The sequence below is a fragment of the Ranitomeya variabilis genome, chromosome 6, assembly GCF_051348905.1.
Source record: "Ranitomeya variabilis isolate aRanVar5 chromosome 6, aRanVar5.hap1, whole genome shotgun sequence".
In the NCBI taxonomy this organism is placed as follows: Eukaryota; Metazoa; Chordata; class Amphibia; order Anura; family Dendrobatidae; genus Ranitomeya; species Ranitomeya variabilis.
In genome coordinates, this window is record NC_135237.1 from 158,687,047 (window position 1) to 158,702,607 (window position 15,561).

General features: G+C 43.8%; 1 protein-coding gene across 3 annotated transcripts in view; it reads right to left on the reverse strand.

Moving 5' to 3' along the window:
• Window positions 1–15,561, reverse strand: part of HECW1 (HECT, C2 and WW domain containing E3 ubiquitin protein ligase 1) — a 414,968-nt gene that overhangs the window by 190,177 nt on the left and 209,230 nt on the right. For all 3 annotated transcript variants that reach the window (XM_077269169.1, XM_077269167.1, XM_077269168.1), the window contains one exon: window positions 8,998–9,092. In XM_077269169.1, coding sequence (XP_077125284.1) covers window positions 8,998–9,092 — 95 coding nt within the window. The remainder of the gene's footprint in view (window positions 1–8,997; window positions 9,093–15,561) is intronic.

Genomic DNA, 15,561 nt, shown 5'->3' on the forward strand with positions numbered 1-15,561 from the left:
TTCTGCCATGTTCATAGTGTTGTGTTATACCACTGGGCCAGAGCTGTGGTTCAGTGTCTCCCCCCAAAAGTGAGATAGTATTTCTCACACAGTTTATATTCAGCTGTACTGCTAGTGTGTCGTATATCAGGCAGCCACTTTCTGCCACGTTCATAGTGTTGTGTTATACCACTGGGCCAGAGCTGTGGTTCAGTGTCTCCCCCCAAAAGTGAGATAGTATTTCTCACACAATTTATATTCAGCTGTACTGCTAGTGTGTCGTATATCAGGCAGCCACTTTCTGCCACGTTCATAGTGTTGTGTTATACCACTGTGCCAGAGTTGTGGTTCAGTGTCTCCCCCCAAAAGTGAGATAGCAATTCTCACACAGTTTATATTCTGCTGTACTGCTAGTGTGTCGTATATCAGGCAGCCACTTTCTGCCACGTTCATAGTGTTGTGTTATACCACTGTGCCAGAGTTGTGGTTCAGTGTCTCCCCCCAAAAGTGAGACAGTAATTCTCACACAGTTTATATTCTGCTGTACTGCTAGTGTGTCGTATATCAGGCAGCCACTTTCTGCCACGTTCATAGTGTTGTGTTATACCACTGTGCCAGAGTTGTGGTTCAGTGTCTCCCCCCAAAAGTGAGACAGTAATTCTCACACAGTTTATATTCTGCTGTACTGCTAGTGTGTCGTATATCAGGCAGCCACTTTCTGCCACGTTCATAGTGTTGTGTTATACCACTGGGCCTGAGTTGTGGTTCAGTGTCTCCCCCCAAAAGTGAGATAGTATTTCTCACACAGTTTATATTCTGCAGTACTGCTAGTGTGTCATATATCAGGCAGCCACTTTCTGCCACGTTCATAGTGTTGTGTTATACCACTGTGCCAGAGTTGTGGTTCAGTGTCTCCCCCCAAAAGTGAGATAGTAATTCTCACACAGTTTATATTCTGCTTTACTGCTAGTGTGTCGTAAATCAGGCAGCCACTTTCTGCCACGTTCATAGTGTTGTGTTATACCACTGGGCCTGAGTTGTGGTTCAGTGTCTCCCCCCAAAAGTGAGATAGTATTTCTCACACAGTTTATATTCTGCTGTACTGCTAGTGTGTCTTATATCAGGCAGCCACTTTCTGCCACGTTCATAGTGTTGTGTTATACCACTGGGCCAGAGTTGTGATTCAGTTTCTCCCCCCAAAAGTGAGATAGTAATTCTCACAGTTTATATTCTGCTGTACTGCTAGTGTGTCGTATATCAGGCAGCCACTTTCTGCCAGGTTCATAGTGTTGTGTTATACCACTGGGACAGAGTTGTGGTTCAGTGTCTCCCCCCAAAAAATGAGGAAGTCTGGTGGAAGAGGCCGTGGGCGGGGGTTGCCAGCTAGTACTGACAGTGGTGGTGGTGCTGCATCTGGTGGTAGTGGCAAAAGCACAAGTAGCACCTAAGGCTGGAGGTGTTGAGCCTGCGTCATCGTCTGGCTACACAAGGCCTCGAAGGCTCCCTTACCTGGGAGTAGGAAAACAGCTTTTAAAGCCAGAGCAGCAGGAAAAAGTTTTGTATTTCCTTGCTGACTCAGCCTCTAGCTCTTTCGCCTCTTCTTCCCAAAGTTCAAAATCTAAGAGCAGCCAGTCGTCAGTGGATGCTTCCGGTCCGGAAAAAGACGTTTCCTTGTGTCCTTCTCCCAAACCAAAAGTGAAGGATGCGTCAGGCGACACTACAGGTTACTCCATGGAGCTCTTTACCCATACCGTGCCAGGGTTAAAAAGGGAAATTGTACACTGCCCATTACAAGAAGAATCGAACATGGAGTGCACTGATGCACAGCCACAGCTAGATTATGATGCTGTTCCATTGACTCAGATCACTACATTGACCTCGCAGTTTCCTGAGCCAGAATCTGACCCAGATGAGACTATGGTGCCCTGTCCCGAACGCTATAGCACCGGCTTACACGGTGACACTGAGGAAGGTGCACATGACATTGTGGAGGAGGAGGTGATAGATGACCCAGTTCTTGACCCAGATTGGCAGCCATTGGGGGAAGAGGGTGCCGCTGGCACTAGCTCACAAGCGGAGGAGGGTTATCCGCAGCAACACCAATCTACATCGCAACAGCTGTCATCAGCCAGGCCCGTATCAGGCCCAAAACGTGTGACAAAAACAGTTTTAGGACAGCGTGGCCAACCGCTGAAAGTTGCACAGCGTGCAATGCCTGAAAAGGAATTCCATAGTAGGAAGAGTGCAGTGTGGCATTTTTTTGACCAAGATCCCAATGATCAGTCTAAAGTGATCTGTAAGAAATGCTCAAAGACCTTTAGCAGAGGGAAGATTCTTCAAAATTGAAATACAACGTGCCTGTGTAGACATTTAACCAGCATGCACTTGCAAGCCTGGACTAATTACCAAACGTCCTGTACCGTTGGTGCACCTGGTCAGAATGAAGGTAGTCAGCAACACTACATTGCTTCCCTCACTGTAAGCCCACCGGTTCGGACACCACCAGCAGCAAATGTGGAGGGATCGTCGCAAGGCCAAAGCAGGCAGGGAATCAGAAGGTTATTGGTAGGAAGCACTGTATGTAGGCCAACATCACCAACTGTCTCTCAATCCGCCATGTCCACCACCACCACCACTGCTAGTTCCACCATCTGCAGGTCTCCTGTTCAGCTCACCCTAGAAGAGACTCTCGTGAGGAAAAGAAAGTACTCATCCTCTCATCCGCATACACAGGGTTTGAACGCCCACATTGCCAGATTAATCTCGTTAGAGATGATGCCCTACAGGTTGGTCGAAAGCAAAGCTTTCAAAGACCTGATGGCCTACGCAGTACCACGCTATGACCTACCCAGTCGCCACTTCTTTGTGAGAAAAGCCATCCCAGCCCTCCACCAGCATGTCAAAGACTGCATTGTCCATGCACTGAGGCAGTCTGTCAGTGGAAAGGTGCACCTCACCACAGATGCATGGACCAGTAGGCATGGCCAGGGACGTTACGTGTCCATCACGGCGCACTGGGTTAATGTGGTGGATGCAGGGTCCACAGGGGACAGCCATAGTGGGACAGTTCTGCCTAGCCCACGGTCTAGGAAACAGTTGGCAGTAGGCATTCGCCACCCCTCCTCCTCCTCCTCCTCCTCCTCCAGAAGCGACAGCTCGTCCACAGAGCGCAGTCACCTGGCAACTCCATACGCAGCTGTCAGTGTTGCACACGAGGTGTCTCATTATGGAACAGCTAGTGGTAAGCGTCAGCAGGCTGTGTTGGAAATGAAGTGTTTGGGCGACAACAGACACACCGCGGAAGTACTGGCCGAGTTCTTGCAGCAAGAAAGTGAGTCATGGCTGGGCAGTGTACATCTTGAGGCAGGCAAGGTAGTCAGTGATAACGGAAGGAATTTTATGGCTGCCATAGCCCTTTCACAACTTAAACACATACCTTGCTTGGCTCACACTTTGAACTTGGTGGTGCAGTGCTTCCTGAAAAATTATCCGGAGTTACCAGCCCTGCTCCTGAAGGTGAGAAAACTTTGTTCGCACATCCGCCGGTCGCCCGTACACTCCAGCCGTATGCTGAACCATCAGCGATCAATAAATCTTCCACAGCAATGCCTAATTATAGATGTTGCAACAAGGTGGAACTCCACACTGCACATGGTTCAGAGGCTATGTGAACAGAGGCGTGCTGTCATTTATTTGTGGGAGGATACGCATACACGGGCAGGCAGTTGGATGGCAGACATGGAGTTGTCTGGTGTGCAGTGGTCGAAGCTACAAGCTGTCAAGTCCTTCAGTGTTTTGAGGAATGCACACGGCTGGTAAGTGCAGACGACGCCATCATAAGCATGAGCATCCCACTTATGCGTCTGCTGATGCAAAGTTTGACGCACATTAAGGAGCAGGCGTCTGCAGCCGAGGAGGAGGGAAGCCTTGATGACAGTCAGCCATTGTCTGGTCAGGGAACTGTTCAGGATGAGGTGGCGGACGAAGAGGATGAGGATGATGGGGCTGAATATGTATGGGAGGAGGGAGCTTCTCAGGGGGCAATAGAAACTGGTGCCGTTGCAAGGTCTGGTACAGGTTTCTTGCGGGACACTTGTGATGTAGATTTGCAAGAAAGTGCTCCTCAACCCAGCAGAAGCAGTGAATTGACACCTGGAACATTGGCCCACATGGCTGAGTATGCCTTGCGTATCCTAAAAAGGGACCCCCGCATTGTCAAAATGATGACCGATGACAATTACTGGTTGGCCTGCCTACTGGATCCACGCTACAAAGGGAAATTGCTAAATATCATGCCACATGAGAACCTAGAGCAAATATTGGCTACCAAACAAGCAACTCTTGTAGACCGTTTGGTTCTGGCATTCCCAGCACACAGCGGCGGTGATGGTTCTCACACGAGCCGTAGGGGGAAACATGGTGAGGTGCTAGCGGTGCAGAAATCTGAAGTGGCGTTGGACAGAGGGGTTTTATGACAAGGTTGTGGAGTGATTTTTCACTGACCGCTGACACGACAGGGACAGTTGCATCGATTCAAAGTGACAGGAGACAGCATTTTTCCAGTATGGTTACAAACTACTTTTCCTCCCTTATCGATGTTCTCCCTCACAGGTCATTCCCCTTTGATTACTGGGCATCTAAACTAGACACCTGGCCTGAATTGGCAGAATATGCATTACAGGAGCTTGCTTGCCCTGCTGCCAGTGTGCTATCAGAAAGAGTCTTCAGTGCTGCTGGTTCAATACTGACCGAAAAAAGGACATGTCTGGCTACCCAAAATGTTGATGATCTAACCTTCATTAAAATGAACCAATCATGGATTTCACATTCTTTTGCCCCACCTTCCCCTGCTGACACGTAGTTTTCCTTTAAAAAGGTCTTGCTTTTGGACTCCTCTTACTGACTGCTCCAATTCCTCCATTTGCTGCTGCTGAATTTCCACAATAGGCCATTTTTAACACCTCCCTAAATGGGCTGACTCCCCCCATGGGCCCGTGGTCACCACTTGGCGCAAGCACCCGTGCGAGTGCCGTTTGCCTGGACAGGTGGGTGTGCCCACTTTTGGCCGACGGCACTGGCACAGGGTCCCTCATCGTACAATTAAGTGTCTCTGGCGGTGGGGGTGCACACCCAATGTCAGACACATTGTCGTAATATGAGGGGCCCTGGGCCAGTACCACCGCCCACGAGAGAGTGTTCCCCCCCAGCTCAAACAGTGCTCCACCGCTGTTTAGTCGGTGCTGTTAAATCCTTCAATGTAACTGCCAATACAAATTGAGAGATGATAGTAAATATATACAGGGACCATGCCCTCCATTTTGACCTGTGAATACTGTGCGCGAACTACCACTATCTGGTACTCAGCAGAGGAACCCACCCCTGTACGTTGCTTTGCCACCTGTTTATTTACGAACAGTTTTTTTGCAGACATTTAGCCTGCTTTACTATTTAGGCCAACGTACTGTGTCAGCCACTTATTCAAGTTGTCCTCCACCGAACAAAGCAGTGCCACCAGTTTACTCCTGATACCAGTTTAGAACTGCATTGAGCCAACTTTTTTATTTTAGGCCTAGTAAGTCTGTCTGCGCCACTCCTAGCAATCGTCCTCCGCTGACCAAACCAGTGCTGCCTGTGTACCCCTGTTACCCATTTTGAACTGCATTGAGCCAACTTTTTTATTTTAGGCCTAGTAAGTCTGTCTGCGCCACTCCTACTAATCGTCCTCCGCTGACCAAAACAATGCTGCCTGTGTACCCGTTACCCTTTTTGAACTGCATTGAGCCTACTTTTTTATTTTAGGCCTAGTAAGTCTGTCTGCGCCACTCCTAGCAATCGTCCTCCGCCTAACAAAACAATGCTGCCTGTGTACCCCTGTTACCCATTTTTAACTGCATTGCGCCTACTTTTTTATTTTAGGCCTACTAAGTCTGTCTGGGCCACTCCAGTCCTGACAATCGTCCTCCGCTTAACAACGCTCTGCCGCCTGTGTACCCCTGTAACCAATTTTAAACTGCATTGAGCCAACTTTTTTAATTTAGACCTACTACCTGTGTCTGTCTGCGCCACTCAATACAGCTGTCCTTCACTGCACAAAGCAGAGCCTCAATTTGCAGCCGATATCACATATTAAAGTGCATTTGGCCTACTAGTTTGGTTGGGCCTACTAACGGTGTCTGCCGCTCCTTGGTATTCTCCTGTGTTTTTCTCCTGAGCTTCAATCTTCAGGTTTTCAGCCTATAGGAATTTTAAAACTGCATTTGGCCTACTGGTTTGGTTGGGCCTACTAACGGTGTCTGCCGCTCCTTGCTGTTCTCCTCCACTGAACAAAGCAGTGCTGCCTGTTTACTCCTGTTACCAATTTTGAACTGCATTTAGCCTACTTTATTCTTTGGGCCTATATCTGTGTTTCCTCCTCATCCTGCCCATTGCCCAGCCACTGCTAGATGAGTCTGCCGGTACATTGACCCAGACCACTACATTCCCCTTGCACTCTACATAGCCAGTATCTGACCCTGCAGAAAGTCAGGTTCCCCTTCCCGCATACTATACCACCTTACACGGGGACAAAGAGGAAGGTGCAGATGGAAGTGCAGGTTCCTTCAACAGGTGGGGGGGCATACTCGTTGGCGACGTCACTGGCACAGGGCCCCTCATAGTAAGCAAAAGTGTCTCTGCCAGTGGGAGGCGCCCCCGCCGTCAATCACATCGCCGTACTTTGAGGGGCCCTGTGCCAGTGGCAATGCGAACGAGTGTGTCCCCCTGCTTGCTCAGGATCACAGCACTTGCAAAGTTGAAATACTTACCTCTCCCTGCTCCACCGCCGTGACGTAGTCCACCTGGGCACAGTAAAAACTTGAGCCAGCCCTACTCCCCCCACAACTGTTGCCAAATAACCCCCAAATTTTCAATGGCTAACTATTATTATAAGGTACATTAAGATTGACAAGCTTAAGTAACAAGAATTGATGTTTTGGCATTAAAATGGGCTCTGTTGGTGTTTTCCTGTCCTCCACTCACTGCCGACTCTGATTCTCCATTGACTTGCATTGGGTTTCGTGTTTCGGTCGGATCCCCGACTTTTCGCAATAATCGGCCGATTTCACCCGACCCGACTTTTGACAAAGTCGGGTTTCGCGAAACCCGACTCGATCCTGAAAAAGTAAAAGTCGCTCAACCCTAGTAGTGTATATTGCTTCGACCCACTGATAACAAAAGCAGACTTTTTCCACCAAAAGAATTAACATTCTAAGGATGAAAAAATCTGCACGATAGGTTAATATCAGCAGGATATTAAAATCTCTTCCACTTTCATGTCACTGTAAGATGCTGTGGACTGTTCAACTTGAAATCCAGGTGGAGAATCTGCAGCAACTCGTGTACATGGTCTACATCTGTTTGGATGTAGTTTAGACCTCAGAATTAGTTTTGTGTATTATTCATGTTCTTTTTCACTTGAGAAAGAAAATGAAAATATGAAACCCTTTAAAATGTAATTTTGTAAAGCCCCAAATATTCTGTTCATTTATTGGTAATTCATAGAACTAATGATAATAATGTCACAGTAGTGGTGCCGTATATACATACTGTATACCATGTATTGTGACACATAAAGTCTATATGGGTTGGTATCACACAGGGAAAGTATAAGTTGCTGTATAGAATATATATTAGGTGCAGTAATCCTAATAGGATTAGAAATAGCTAATGAATAATAAATATGAAAATGATGAACTCCATTTACAAGAAGTGCAAAGTGGCTACAGAGTGACTGACGTAGAGTACACCTTCCGGGTAACACCTCCTCATAATGACACCATAGTGATATAAAGCCTGCACTTAGCATATAGTACCCTATACAAGCACCAGCTGAGACAGCATTCCCCTATTTTTACCATTTACAACGTCTGGCCGGAGCACTGGTTGCAGCAGATGAAGTAATGCCAATTACACTAAGTGTTCTTGACTGGAATCCTCTGGAGTCAATAAAAGGAAGCAACATGGAAGAGAAAGTCTGAATGTTATAACTAGGCCAGACTATGTGAAGATCTTTAGTTCATGGTTGTGGATATCACTGGCCATTGTGATAATTATTACATAAATTTGCAAACGGCACAGTACAATTCTGGAGGACAGTCTACATTTTCTAAAGAACAGTCCATACCAATTACATCTGCCACTTACTACTTACATTCAGAACACAGAGACATATCGTATATAGTAAGAGGTTAAACGATGAAGATGACACTGTCCATAAACTTATTTCACAAAATTCTACACAGGACGGACAGATCAAAGATACAAAGAAATCCATGCAAGAGTCTACATACTTAGGCATGTTTCACCTCTGAATGAGGGACCAATACCCATAGGTTCACCAGGGTTGCAAACTGACTTTTTCTTTTTTTTCTGTACAACTTTGAGGTCATTGATTGGCTGCAGTACTCATGTGGGTTTCAGACTACAAAGAGTAAATCTGACGTCCACAAGGTGGTGAAAGAGTTTGCCCCGACATTATAAATGGTTAACATTGCATAATGCTTGTAAAAAGTGCTTTGAAATTTACTAAAAATTCTCTCAAGAGCGGAGGAATTCTTGATTCAATTATTTACTGCTTAGCAAACTGTTTACGACTCATTTCAATGCTAAAACCAGCCCTCTTCTCTATTTCTCTGTCATGCCTGAGTCATAGACCGAGAATAGGACTTGCTTAGGTATAAAACTGAAGATAAGCCAGAAGTAGAGCTAATGGGACCTGGGACCATGTATCCTGGAAATACAAGTCAGAGGTCAATATCAATTCCATATTACCGAGCAAAAAGGTGCTGCAATTATCTTACAATGTTTCTCTACGTTATGATCTGAGATCCACTAAACATTTCATGAAATTAAGTGAACACATCTCCGATCAGTTACATAGAGCTACTCAGTCATTTGTGTCCATTCACCATATACATGAACCTGTCCGGATAAAAGAAGTTCTAGAACAGATGTCAGAAAATGAATTAATTCATAACTTACTGGGGCTGTTGGATTTTTCACAGTGATGCTGGGAGTTGTAGCACGTAGAGCTCCGCTGACACCATGGTAATACTTAAAACAGATCTTAGTTTCCGCTGAAAATAAGAAGAGATTGAATCAATTACTGAAATTAAGGATCATACAAAGTAAATGTTTTATATGAACAACCAGTAAACTGCTACACACATTCATCATAGTAGATTGAGTAGGCCAACATACAGTCAAGGGTCTGTATATGCAGACAGTCCGGTTCATTCCCAGTGGACCCTAAACCATATCAGTTTAGGCAGGTTACACACCACCTCACTAATCTAAGTGCTCTCAGATCTCCCTTCTAAGGGCTCCTGCAAATGTCTGTGTCTCCACTCCTGAGCCCACTCCGTACATCCAGCATGTACATCCGCTGTAAATATATGGTGTATGTCACCAGTGGAAATCTGGGCGAAGTTAGCCAGCAGGCGCAGAGAGCCCTGGCACTTGCCTTGGTTTTTAGGATGCTGATGCCAGCTCTGCAATTCCCCATTGATGAGTTATGGAACAAAAGAAACAAAAAAATTCAAACTCATCCTACTGATTCTCTCCTGCATTTCTTATACTGCTGCCTGGTTCATCTGCCATCTCCATGTTTTGGTCACTTATCTGTGTAGCCAGTACAGAACGTGCAGAGAATGGCTCTGTATATCCTATTTTGGCCTCAAAGACTGTTATCCATAGTCTTTCTCCTCACAGAAAACTAAATAATGGATGAAATGCTGCTAACAATATTGGAAATGGTCTGGGCAACCATTAAGATAATGCAGATGGCACTGTAAAGAGACCCACACTAGTCTTTTTACTCTTATTGATATGTTGTTACTCCGTGTATAGAAGACAAATTGTTTTTTGCATAGTTTATAGTTTTAATTATCCATGTTGCAAGAAAGTAAAACAATTCCTCTATTTCCGATTATTAGAAGACATTAAAAGCTATGAATCCAGCTCTCAGCTTTGAATATTGTCTCCTTTTTAATATCTTTCCCTACATCAATTTCTTTTGCAGTGAATGTATAATACTGCCCATGACGGTTGTTTAATTTTGCTCCTATGATGTCTGACTAATATCCTGCGCTGTCAGGGGCTGCAATGAAAAAAGCAATTTAAGTGACTTAAGTGCGGCTTTTTGGCATAAGTTTCCTGTTATGTCATTTGGGCTGGTTGATGCCGTCTTTGCCCCCTGCTGAGGAAATTAACTTAACTCTTCCTGGATAGGTTTGTTATGTACAATCACACCAGTTTTCACATTACCTACCCAGGGGTAATGGGGAACAGTTTAATAATCTAGTCACTGAGTACACCTGCACATAAGCGCTACATGAAACGGTTCAACTCCATCAGTTGGACTCCATCAGGAGTTGATGTGCGCCCTTGGCTAGCTACCAGCCAAACTCTTCTTGACATCAGCAGTGTAGCCGGTGTCCTAAGGTTTCGCAAAGTGTGCTCAACAACTCATCATAATTTATAACACAAAAATGGCCAAGATTACAGCCGAAATGTTTGCCAGTCACTGACTCGTGTACGTTTGATGTGGTGGCATACTGCAAATGAGAGATGTCCAGATGCCTCCTAATGAGTTTGACGCCTCTTACTCCTGTGTGCAACGCTCCAGTCTTTATGAAACAGGGGAAAGGATTTAATACTGGTCTTCAAATCTACTATCATAACTTCAAATAGAAATGTACTAGAACAGAGAATAAAAATACTCATTCATACGGGCATAATTTTAAGGGCAGCCTAAATTGGGAGTGTTTCAACTCAGAAGCCAATATTTATAAGTCATATTTAATCTAGTTGGCAGACTTAGATTGTGGCTGCGTCAAGATCTCTTATCGGAATTGTGATGATTGTCAAAGAGGTCAAATTGTAACTCATTATCTAATACCGACATCTATTGGTCTTTAAAGGCGGTATTTCCCTTTTTAGGGTGCGTGTCCACGTTCAGGATGGCCGGCGGTATCGTCGGAGTGGCAAAGCCGCTCGGCGCTAAGCCCCGCCCCCTTCTGGGACACGATGATGCCGGATGTGTTAACTGTACACATCTGGGATCATCGCACTCCTCGCATAGGGCCCTGTGATATTCCTTGCGGCGACGCAGCGTCGCCGCAAGGAACACGGACATGCTGCGATCTGAAAAGACGCGCAGCATGTCCGGAGTCGCAGGGCCACCGCGTGCGTGTTTCCACGCATAGTGGACACGGGATTTCAAAAAATCCCCTCCACTATGCTGGAACATCTGGACGCTGCGTGTTTGACGCTGCGGCCCCACGCAGCGTCAAACACGCAGCGTTAACTGACCGTGGACACATACCCTTAGGTGGTTTATCCCAAGGAAATAGATTCTAAGAATAATCCATAATTTGAAAAAGGCTGAATAACCCCCTTTAAGTTCATATTCAGGAGTTAAAGGGAACCTGTCACCCCGTTTTTTCCGTATGAGATAAAAATACTGTTAAATAGGGCCTGAGCTGTGCATTACAATAGTGTATTTTGTGGACCCCGATTCCCCACCTATGCTGCCGAAATACGTTACCAAAGCCGCCGTTTTTGCCTGTCAATCAGGCTGGTCTGGTCAGATGGGCGTGGTGACATCGCTGTTTCTTCCTCCAGATCTTGCTTAGTTTTCCGTTGGTGGCGTAGTGGTTTGCGCATGCCCAAGTCCCGAATCCACTGCACAGGGGAGGGAAAAGAGCGCGCTCTGCGCTATTCCCCTAGTGATCGGTGGGGGCGGCCATCTTCCTGTGGCCGCGCGTGCGCAGATGGAGCGCTCTGCTGCCCGGGGCTTCAGAAAAATGGCCGCGGGATGCCGCGCGTGCACAGATGGAGATCGCGGCGGCCATTTTCCTAAAGCCGAGATGCGAACTCTGCTTCAGGAAAATGGCCGCCGCGATCTCCATCTGCGCACGCGCGGCATCCCGTGGCCATTTTCCTGAAGCCCCGGGCAGCAGAGCGCTCCATCTGCGCACGCGCGGCCACAGGAAGATGGCCGCCCCACCGATCACCAGGGGAATAGCGCAGATCGCGCTCTTTTCCCTCCCCTGTGCAGTGGATTCGGGACTTGGGCATGCGCAAACCACTACGCCACCAACGGAAAACTAAGCAAGATTTGCATATATAGAACTTCAGGCCTATATAAATGATACTTCCATAAAGTCAGCAAATCCAAAAAAGAAAAAAACGGAAGTAAACGTCCTATTTATCTCAAAAACAAGTATACTTTATTGAATATTTTAAAAACCATGAAACAAAATTAAAGTTAAAAATGGAGACAACATATACAAAAAACCGCACATAACCTTCACATGCAACACATGTTATATATATGCTTAGGTGTATACAGGTATATGGGGAACCTGTTCAGAAGATATTAGTGCCCCTCTGTTAAATGGCTAAGCCTCTCATTATGACAGTACCTTATTCATGTATTTGGAGCTACCCCAGCATTAGGTGGAGGTGATTATCCCTGCGGAGGTGTTGTGGTGGCATATATAATAAAGTAAAGTGCTTAGTGCATTGTGCTAAACTTTTGCCCACACTTCACCTTCACAGCAATATCACAGCCACCAATGGGGAATCCTGTTGCTGCATATAGCCTACTTGGCCCCATACATCTGCATACAAACATGTTAAATAGCCAAATAAATAGTACAAGCTCTGTTACATGACCTGTTTTGTGCGATCCTGAGCCCCAACGCGCGTTTCGTGTTAGCTTCGTCCGGGGGTATGTATATAGAAAAAAAATCAAACCGCCAAAATTATGTTTTTTTGGTCGCCGCGACATTGAATTAAAATGCAATAACGGGCGATCAAAAGAACGTATCTACACCAAAATGGTATCATTAAAAACGCCAGCTTGGTACGCAAAAAATAAGCATGCAACTGACCCCAGATCACAAAAATTGGAGACGCTACGGGTATCAGAAAATCGCGCAATTTTTTATTTTTAATTTTTTTTAGCAAATTTGGAATTTTTTTTCACCATTTAGATAACAAATAACCTAGACATGTTAGGTGTCTATAAACTCATAATGACCTGGAGAATCATAATGGCAGGTCAGTTTTAGCATTTGGTGAACCTAGCAAAAAAAGCCAAACAAAAAACAAGTGTGAGATTGCACTTTTTTTGCAATTTCATCACACTTGGAATTTTTTTCCCGTTTTCTTTTACACGGCATGGTAAAACCAATGGTACCGTTCAAAAGTACATCTCGTCCCGCAAAAAATAAGCCCTCACATGGCCATATTGACGGAAAAATTAAAAAGTTATGGCTCTGGGAAGGAGGGGAGTGAAAAACGAAAATGAAAAAACGGAAAAAGCTCCGGGGGTCCTGGACAACTCATTTCATATATATTAAGGGACTAAGTTGCAACTCTATGTATATTATACATATCTCCAGTGTTTATTTTATAATTTTATTACAAAATTACAGTTTTCGGGCAGTTTTTTACTTTTTTACATTGGAGAAAACAGGATATTTAAACATCAGTGTATTATTTTACAAGAAAACATTTTCATCTGTTGCATCATTCAAATTTATGAGAAAATAATAGAAAAGAACCTAAGCTAAGTACATATGTGACAGTCTTCTTTTGCTCAACGCAGACAACGCCAAAAACATAGACAACCCAAAATAACCTACCAAAGCCCACCACCCCTATATTAAAGCTAACAGTATTTTCTTGCTACTCTGCAAGCTTTAGTATACTTATATTTCCAAGTACAGCATTTTTTTTCTCTGAAGCAATTCAGCAGTATTTTATATTTTATGTGTAGGATTTTAAGACATGGAGAATTCAGAGATGCCTTTAGGATATGACATATAAAGCACATCAAATCTGCCCTACTTCTTTGATGTTTAAGATTAAAAACTGAAACGTAACTAATTCCTTTGAAGATGGTGAAATGCTTTATACACTCTACATCTGTAATAATTTATGAAAAACAATATATTTTAAGTATTTCAACTAATTACAGAAAATTGATAATTAGAGACATACTATGAATATGTAAAATTCTTTGCAATTTTTTTTAGATATGTGAATTATAACATTTAAATAGAACCTGTCACATGCCATAAATGTTTTTTTTTAACCTGAAAAGCCTATGTTCTTCCAAATCTGCATCTTTTTCCTTTTCCTCTCCATACCTGAGATAACCACCACTTTCTTGTATGTAAATCTGTTCTTGTTAGCCAAGAGTGATTCTTATCTTTTCTATGTGGGCATCTTCTTGACAATCATGCCCATTGGGCTAAGTTGACTAGATTTACTTAAAAGGAAGCTTCTGCTTTTTGAGGTAACACATTTTGCTGCCTTAGGTAACGCATTTACCTGCCTGTTTTGTCACAGGAGTGAAGGTGATGCATTTATATAATAAGAGAAGGTGATCATATGGAGAGGCACAGGAATGAAAAACAACTCCAAATTCAGTACAGCAACACTTGGAGCAGGTAAAACAATTGCATATTATTAGCTACTGACAGGTCCTGTTTAAGTAGAAGAATTACTCAGCATTTGAATTACACAAGACTAGAGGACATTTTAAAAAGTTGTCTAGGATGATCAAAAAAGATCTTGGGTGGAATTCATCAAAAGTGACGTTTTACCTGCCAATCTTAATCAAAATTCTGTATGTCTATAAAAGAATGTTTGTCATTGTGGGCAGGACTTAGGCTGCAGATGTTTTCGGCTGATTGATCAACAGTGACTTTTTAAAAAGTTAATAAATTTTTGTGGAATTGTGCTCCTGTTAATTTCCCCTCCTTGAAGTGATTTTATATATAGTCAGAGAAATAAGTATTTGATCTCTTGTTGATTTTGTAAGTTTGCCCACTGACAAAGACATGAATGAACTATAATTTTAAGGGTAGGTTAATTTTAACATTCAGAGATAGAATATCAAAAATAAAATCCAGAAAATAACATTGTATAAATTATATAAATTCATTTGCATTTTGCAGAAATAAGCATTTGATCCCTCTGGAAAACAAGACTGAATACTTGGTGGCAAAACCCGTGTTGGCAAGCACAGCAGTCAGACGTTTTTTGTAGTTGATGATGAGGTTTGCGCACATGTCAGGAGGAACTTTGGTCCACTCCTCTTTGCAGATCATCGCTAAATCATTAAGATATTGAGGCTGTCTCAATATCGTATGACGAGTTCATAGACACCAAATATGTCTAGGTTCTTTTTTATTTAAGTGGAGAAAAAAAATTCAAACTTTGGTAAAAAAATAAATAAAAAATGGTGCCATGTTTCAAGACCTATAGCATCTCTATTTTTCGTGATTTGGGACAGGATAATGGCTTATTTTTTGTGTGCCAAGCTGACGTTTTTATTGATAACATATTGGTGTAGATACGATCTTTTGCTCGTCCATTATTGCATTTTATTGCAATGTAGCAGCGACCAAAAAAAACATAATTATGGCAGTTTGATTTTTTTCTACGCCTTTTACCAATCAGATTAATTCTTTTTTTATATTGATAGATCGGGAGATTATGAACACGGCGATAACAAATATATGTATG